This window comes from Parus major, chromosome 3, assembly GCF_001522545.3.
Source record: "Parus major isolate Abel chromosome 3, Parus_major1.1, whole genome shotgun sequence".
Classification (NCBI taxonomy): Eukaryota; Metazoa; Chordata; class Aves; order Passeriformes; family Paridae; genus Parus; species Parus major.
In genome coordinates this window covers 50,135,525-50,143,780 of record NC_031770.1, presented here as the reverse complement: position 1 = coordinate 50,143,780, position 8,256 = coordinate 50,135,525, and the positions used below count along the sequence as shown (strand labels likewise).

General features: G+C 41.2%; 1 protein-coding gene across 5 annotated transcripts in view; it reads right to left on the bottom strand.

Moving 5' to 3' along the window:
- Positions 1–545: 545 nt before the first annotated feature.
- Positions 546–8,256, bottom strand: part of ARFGEF3 (ARFGEF family member 3) — an 86,940-nt gene continuing 79,229 nt past the window's right edge. For all 5 annotated transcript variants that reach the window (XM_015622681.2, XM_033512711.1, XM_033512712.1 and 2 more), the window contains one exon: positions 546–7,613. In XM_015622681.2, the coding sequence (XP_015478167.1) occupies positions 7,422–7,613 (192 nt within the window). In that variant the 3' untranslated portion in view covers positions 546–7,421. The remainder of the gene's footprint in view (positions 7,614–8,256) is intronic.

Below are 8,256 nucleotides of genomic sequence, written 5' to 3'. Positions count from 1 at the left end.
AGGTGAGGTGAGAGCCCTTGCTGAGCTCTCATTTTAGCAGAATGAAACACTGCAGCATCCATGCACCTGTTTACTGGGAACACCTGATGAGTGCTATCTAAACTGTGGTCAGGGAATGCCCAGCTTAAAAATGCAAACAAAAGTCTGGCTGTGAATGAGAGCTCTGAGCAACCCACCTGTAATGAAATCAGAGCCAACAGTATTCTCCTCATTTAAATGGAGGGAGAAATATTTCACCTGACTAGATGCATCAAAATTCTGCACAGCATCTACTTGCACCTTTAACTGTCTCTGTGGCTTCATCCTTCTCCACCCCACAAATCCAGACTCTGGCTAGAAGTGCTGTAGGAGTCATTTGTCAGTGTTTAGATCTCAGTTCCCACCAAAAACACATAGCAGTTCAGAGTGACTAAATTCCCAAGGTCATCCATGAAAACTGCAGTTCCTGCTAGTACACACCAAGTATTTCAGGCCCTTTTTCTTCTCTGTTCCTTTGCTTTATCAGGAACTGTGCAATAACTTTCATTAGACAAAACCAAAACATAATTTATTTTGCATTTGCATCTTTATTCTACAACACAAGCAACATAAATAGTTTATACTTTTTGTTTTAAAATATTTCCATTTCAGAATTCAGTCAGAATAAAATATACACAAAATACAATTTGCAAGCCAGCTGACAGTGACTGCCCAACCACTGGACACCCAAGGACCATACAAAGCTAGCAGCACAACAGGACGTGGTGGACATGGGGAAGTGTTCTTCTAAAGAAGAGTAGAAAGGTAGAGGGAGGAAACACGGATGAGACCAAGGAATTGCAGAGAGGTATGAACTCAGCAGAAGGTAAACCCAATGTAAGCACTTGTTTGACAAGGTATTTCATAGTCTCTCTTAAGAAGCACTATTGGATCCTCCTGAATATACAGCTAGAGAGATTAAGTCCTGGGAATCGTGTTTTGTGGTAAAATGCTTCCTCTGGCAGCCATCATAATGGAAATAAAATTTTATTTATTTATTTATTTATTTTAAATTTTCAAACAGAAAAGAGATCTTTGGCGAAATAGAGCGTCCACTCCCTTTGGCTTGCTTTCAGTTCTGGTTGAAGGGCCCATAGAAGTATGCTTGCAGTCTCACAAAAATGACAAAAGTGGTGGGGGGAGGGGAAAAGAGGCAGAGAAGAGGAAGTGGGGGGAACTGAAAGAAGGTTCTTGCTGCTGTCATTGCATACCTTCAATCTCTTGCTCCCACCTGCTCTTGCAAACAGCGTGCACTACAGGGCTCTGTCACCACCATGCTCTGCCCTTCCTGGCTGTTCTCCCTTTGCTATTGAGTCCTCTCTTCCTCCACAGACTGGGGGGCTCAGGGGTCACAGCCTGATTGTGGAGGAGATATTTGTCCCTTGCTTGAGCCTGTGTACCTGTGCCTGTGTGCCAGCTCCGCTCTCTCACTGCAGCTTGCTGCTTGTGGAAGTGTGGCACTTCACCACAGCCCAGATGGACCAAATGCATGGACAGGAAACAGGGCTCTGATGCTCCATGGGAGGCAGACAAAATTTATCAAAGTACATAAACTACCTTTGGAAAAGTGAGATGCTGGGGTAAAAGGATTGAATAGATCCTGTTGCCATGTTTCTTAACCAAAAATGCATTCCATAAACTCAGCTCCCTGACTCAATGTGGCAGTGTAGACTATGCAAACCTCAACTTGTGATTTTGCCAAAAATTGGAATTTAAGGGATCTGGTTCCACAGGCGAGCTCATTATTGCATTAATCCAGGATCATACAGCATAGCTCCACTAATATCCAGAGAATTAGGGCATTTCTTCTTCCCTCTGCTTTTAGTTTTCAGCTTGGAGACCTCTGAGCGCTAAGTGAAAAGACTGATGCACACTTTAGGCCATATGTGTTTTCATTTTTCCTTTTTAAAAAGCCAGCACCGCATGTGTGGCCAAAACTGTTTAGTGTCACATATAAAGTATGTGTTCTGAGGGGAATTAGTAGAAATTACTTCTTCCTTGCAGTTGTACAACTTCTGGAGTCCTAGGCATGTTGCTGGTGAGGGCTGCTGAGACCCTTTGGTGATACCCCTATAGAAACTCCACTCAAGTTAGAGAGGCTCAGTGAAGAGGGATCACTAGCTGCCACATGCTTTTATCTAAATTGCATAAAATCCAACATTTGTGCTTCTTTGCAATGGTAAATTGGTCCTTTACACTAAAAGAAGAGAAACTTCTTTTGGTAAATTGATGGTATAATCTTACTTCTTTAACAATTGTGGAGTGATCAGCAACTGAAAAAAACCTATTTCATGTCATAAACCACGATGAGCCCTCTGCAAAGGTCTTCCCATAAATTACTGTGCCTGGAATAATGAATAAATAGCCTGCTTAAACTCCTTAGACATATTGTAGTATAAAAGTGGGGTGAAAAAAGAAAAAGCACTTCACTTTTTTCATGAATTAAAAACAATTTAGCACTGAGAAATGGCATTTCTAGAAAGGATTGCTGAAGGTGACAATAGCCAAACCACATGCACAATTTCTCAACAGCTTCTATACAGACAAGCTAGGTAAAAAATAAATCGCTTTGGCTTGCTGGATCTGTGCAAAAGTGAGGGTTCTAGTTTTGCAGTACAGGACTGTGAGACTGTGCTGGTTCCCGTGGATTTTTCAAGCAGGAGGTGTATGGAGGACAGCAGCAGAGAGGGTGATACAAAGAACTTAACAGGACTCCCCCTTTCCTGAGAACTCGTGGACCTGTATGATGTAGGGATTGAAGGATTCAAGGACTGAGTCCTGAGTATTAAAGATCCATCCCTAGCTATTTAGCTTCCACTGATTTCAACAGCTTCAGCACTTTGAGTGTGGGCCCAAGCTGTGAAGAAAGGTACAAAGTGCAGGCAGCACATGGAGCTGGACTCTACTTTCTAACCTGTTTGCTGCTCGATTTCATGCTGTGCTGGGCTCTGCAGTGCTGATACCAACACCGAGATGCTGCTATATAAAGTACAGGTGAAGGTTGCACATGGTACTGGGTGGGGATTTTATCTTTGGTGAGTGAGGATTTGTCAGTGAATTTTACATAAAGAATTAAGTTGTAAACAAAACTTGAAGCTCAAACTGGAAGGGAAAGCACCTTACAAGTCACAGGTGTAAACTGTGCTTGGCCTTGACATGTGCAAGCTACAGAGCAGAGGATGTAAATTTTTCATCTGTGATGAGGCAAAAGCTGTGTTGCCTGTGCTGGGAGTTGTACAAGGAAAGTATTGCCCAGGTCTGTGTACATCTTTTTCCAATAATTCTTTCTAGATGGTAAATTAAGTCAGTTATTCCCAAATGAGTGTTTATCCCTAGGAAAGTATTAAATCTATATTTTAACATCATAAAGACATGAAGGCATGTTAACCAAGAGATAGTGGTGTTAATTCAATGGCTGCTGAATGCTCAGAAAAGGTACCAGAATAACTGTGTTAACCACTGCTGGTGTGACACAAATACATAACACAGCAGATAAGCATATTACTAATGGGGATAGCTCTCTGAAAATATGCTGAATGCCCAGAATATAGCAGTGTTTGGAGCTACAGCTATCTGTACATAACATGTCAATCATCTCATATGATTGCATATGTTCACAGTGCAGAATGAAGTGCAAACATATGCACTGACCTGAGACCATGTAAGTTGGGGTCAAACCTTGCACCTGTTCTGTAGGAAAAGGACTGCTTTCCTGATGAATGCTTTTAAGTTTTTAAATATTTGCACAGTGATGAGCTATTTCATTTGCTTAAAGGTAGTTGATGCTGGGCAGCAGCAACTTTCTCTGTTAGCAACTGCCTGCAAGATTTTAAAATGAGATGTCCTTGCCTCTGCTGGCTGCGGTGGCCCTGAGGATGGCAGTGTGAATTAGGCAAAGGCAGCAGAGGTGCAGCTCTGGTACCTGAGAAGGATGTTAAGCTACTACGTCTTTTTATTTTTAGAGCATTTCAGCTGAGCAAAATTTACTGGGCAATCATTTTTAAAAACAACTGGCCAGTTCAGTAAAAAAAAATTCAAACCCAAGTCTTATAGAAAGTTATGTGACAAAAAAGTAAGGGCAAGAAAAGAGAAGAATGTGGTCATTAACCAAGGCAAAGAGAAAGACCAAGCTAAGGCTGTAAAGCAGAGTGACTAGTTTGCTTAAGGTTTGGATGTTTGGTTCAAGAGTAAAGCTGCCATGCATGAGGTTATAGAGCTAACAGTAAAGATTTGAGTGGGATACATGGGTATCCCATGTAATACACATGTGGATACAAGGATGCTACTGCTACTGACTGAGGTGCTTCCCCACTCACAAGGAGAAAGCAGAAAAGCCACTGTAGCATGGACATGCACCTGGACACAAGTGGGATGTGCAGTGTTGGGAATTCCTCTTCTGAGGCTTAGGACAGGCTGGTGCCAGTCCCCTTCTCCTGGGACTGTTCTGACAGATTTCTCCTTTGGGCTAAAAGCTTGCTTTATGAGGTCTGAAGGTATCATGCTGGCAGTCATGAGCCATGAAACAGGCCACACAGGACCTATGAAATGGTGACTTCACACATTCATTATTCTACTTCTTTGGGGCTTACCAATGTCTATAGCTAAACTAGCAGAAAAATTGCTGAGAATCCGATGAACCAACTAATATTTTTTTATTTGTTTATGTTTTGAAGGTACGTCAGAAAGCTTCAGCTTCTACATCTCATGGTTGTGGTTACTGAAGTGGCCATAGACCACTCCCCTCACCTGGTTAGCATTTTATACACGCAAGGAAAAGGAAGAGCAGCACACGCTGAACTTCACTCTGTAATGTCTGCTGCTTCAAATATTCTTTCTTCCCTCCTTCTAAATTACATTTCTGGAATTACTCAAAGTTACTTATGACCTTTTAGGGAGGGGTGTTAATGAGCAGAGGCACTGAGGGTGACAATGGGCACTTAGTGCATAATTTGAAGGACAAAGTTCAAAACAGGCCGACAGTGACATAGCAAATTTATTTGTCCTCATTTTCCACTGTGGTATTTGTAGTGTAAATAGGTAAAATAAAATCACATTTTAGATCAAGATGGTGGCCAATTAGGTAACACCAAGTTATACTGTGCTCATGGGCTTGAGGGAGATGGTGGTAATGGTATTGTCACTCCTAAATATTTTTTTTCTGATTTACAGGAGGATTTTGCAACCACAATGCAACCATGGTATTTCCTAGATTCCAGGACCTCTTCTGATTATTTCATTAGTACTGCTATCAATTTTATTTCTCCTGCATAATTTAGGAATTTGCTTTAGTTTTAGATCGGTACAGCAAGGATCTGCATCCATTCAATTCATTTATAATGAAAACCATCAGAGTTGGCTGCTTTAAACATATTTTATTATTCTGATTTCTGTCGTTGACTAATTAACGTACTGCTTTAAAAGCAGTTCTGTATAGATGCCAAATGAAAACTTTAAGAAAAAATGTAATCACACTTTTACTCTATCTAAAGATGTACAAGAAAAACATGGCAACAGAAATCAAACTGTGCTACTACTCTCCCAGATACCAAAGCCTAATCTAACCTGTCCCCCTGTTGGGGGAAAATTGACAATTGAAAACATTGTTGAATTAGTAATTCAAAAAACCAGTTTAGGTGGTAGAAAAGAGTTGTTCTTATAGAATTTTTATGTCCTTTAAAGAATTTAGCAAAGGGAACGTTTTAAAGAAAGGGAAACAGCATGAGTGGCACTACAGAAAGTTACGGGACAAATACTCCCTGCACAAGACTAGCATGTGAGAAATGGGAAGCAGGCAATGGAGGGAAAAGGCAGGAAGATAGTGTCAGGCTCTTTGTAAACAAAGCAGCTTGGGAGATGGCTGTTCAGTGGAGCCTCTTGGCTCCCTGTTTTTCCAGGTTTAAGAGCTAAAAGTAGTTAGTTGTGCAAAATCCAGGCCTTATATAAAGAGATGGCATTTTTAGGATGCTTTGGAGCAGGGACTAAAGCTGTATATTTAGTTGGCATGCACATATTAAAAGCCTTGGGAGAACAGCATTTAGGGGTCACCCAAAATTAAAATCAACTAATTTTCAACAAGTTATCAACAAATGATATAGCATGGAAGTATGAGGTGAAATGTCCCAAGGGCTGTGACACAACTTGTGCAGCAAGGTAACCCTTTGCTTTGTATCGTGTGAAAAGCATCACATATGCATTTGACAACACAATAGTCAATCCTCCCCCTTCTCCTCCCTCTTAATAACAGCACATTGCAATAGTCCCAGTAGGAGTGCTGCATGGAGGGGGAATGTACTTCCATGAGGATCTGTCCCTTTCTATTTACAGCAGCAGACAAGAAATTAAAGAGAAACAGGAAATATACCTCCCTTTCATACTATTTTCCATCTTGCTTCAGCTCTGAGTGATAGGCTACATTTAACAAAGGTGATAAGGGTGTTCCTGGCTACAGCAGCTCTATATAAACAAATATAAATTTCCAGTAGAATGACAGCTGCAGTGGCGCTTAAACTGGAACACTGTACCTCTACTCTGCTTAGAAGAATACTGGACACTAGCACATGCTGGTATTTGCTGTGGTGTGTCTTCCCCACAGCTTCACAGGAAAGAGCAAAACAAACTTCCCTTTTGCCCTTAGAGGGAATTAGACATGTGGCAAAATGCTCAGCTGTAGGCATAGGTGAAGAGGCAGCCAGGATGGTGTTGCAGAGAGGGCAGTTTGACAGTGCCATTTCTCTTTGAGCAATACTCCGTAAGAGCAATGAAAGGATCAATAGTCTCTACTTGGTTCACTCATTTTAGACCTGGGATTCTTTAGCTGCTCCAAATGTGACTTCAGAGACTCTTCTTGGAGCAAAATAAATTTCCACTTTCTAATGAGTGACACAGTTACTACAATAATCTTTAGTTGGCTATCCTCTCGCATGCCAATTTTTGAAGGGAAGATGTTAACCTAAAAAATGTCACCTTCTTACTTGTACTTTAGCCCCACCTTTTCACTGACTTGTATTTACTTATTTATTTTCTAAGTTAAATAGGTTTACTGACCTGGTTTGACATCCACATGACAGTTGCACTCACAGCTAATTTCAAGTGTGGAAGTTCTGCTGCAGTTTCTGGTGGCTCCCACTGCTGAAAATTTGAATTAAAATGATGCCCATGAAATGTATCATCTCTTCTGGTAGGAGCCTGATTTATGGACAGGTTCTGGGCCCATGCCAGATCCTCTAAACAGACTCATGCTTTGCCTCCTTTGCTAGTGTGAGTGAGGGACACACAATCTCAGGTGGATAGACAATATAAATTGACAACTTATCACCAGCAAATAGGCAATTGATGAACCCCAAGTACTTCTTTGCTGTATACCTTGAATGTCTTCTGCCCTTTGCAACAGAGCACAGCTTGGTTTAAATGATGATATCGTAAACTCGGCCCACTCTTCCCAGCCATTCCCGCACTGCCTGGCGGACACGGATATCTGTCACGTGGCAAGTCAGTTGGCTGATACAGGGAAACACTGCTGGTTGCAAGGCTGTGAAAGTTTGGTCTGGCAGAGCCTGAATCTGGTTGAGAACTGTCAGCACCATGTTGGTCCATGCCTATGAAGAAATTTGATTTAAAAAAACCTCTTTAGAAGACCTTTCTAAATAGATGAGCCCATTGGTTGAGACAGAAAATAAGGCATCTGGTGGTTGCAGCCTCATGAAGCAGACTGAGTAATGCCAGCATATTCATTTAATGTTCACTGTGACTTCCTAAACCACATTCAGTAGTACTAAGTCATTATTTGACTTTGTATTGCAGGCATCATGCTTACCCTTTCCTTTTTTTTGTCCCATAGTGAACAAAAATCTGTCAAGTTTGATGCTTTCACTGATTTGTGCACTTGGACAGGCAAACAACAAGCTGTTTAGCAGAACCACTATTTTTCTCTGGAATTAATGAAAAAAACCATTCTTAACTACAAAACCAATGTGACAAGCAGCATGGCAAAAGCCTTCAGTGGGCTACAACCCATAGCAGTAAGTAATGAGTTTGCTGTAGGCTGTCAGTTCTCAGGATTAAGGGCAGCTTTGGCCCCAATCATAGAAACGCTCTTGAAAGCTGAACTAGTATATGCCTGATGACACTTCCCTGAAGACTTTCTTTTAATAGGACAGAATCAGACTTTTATTAATTCCAGCTCCTGATTCACTCTTCATCATTAGGACTTCATTATATAATACAATATTTAACAAAAAT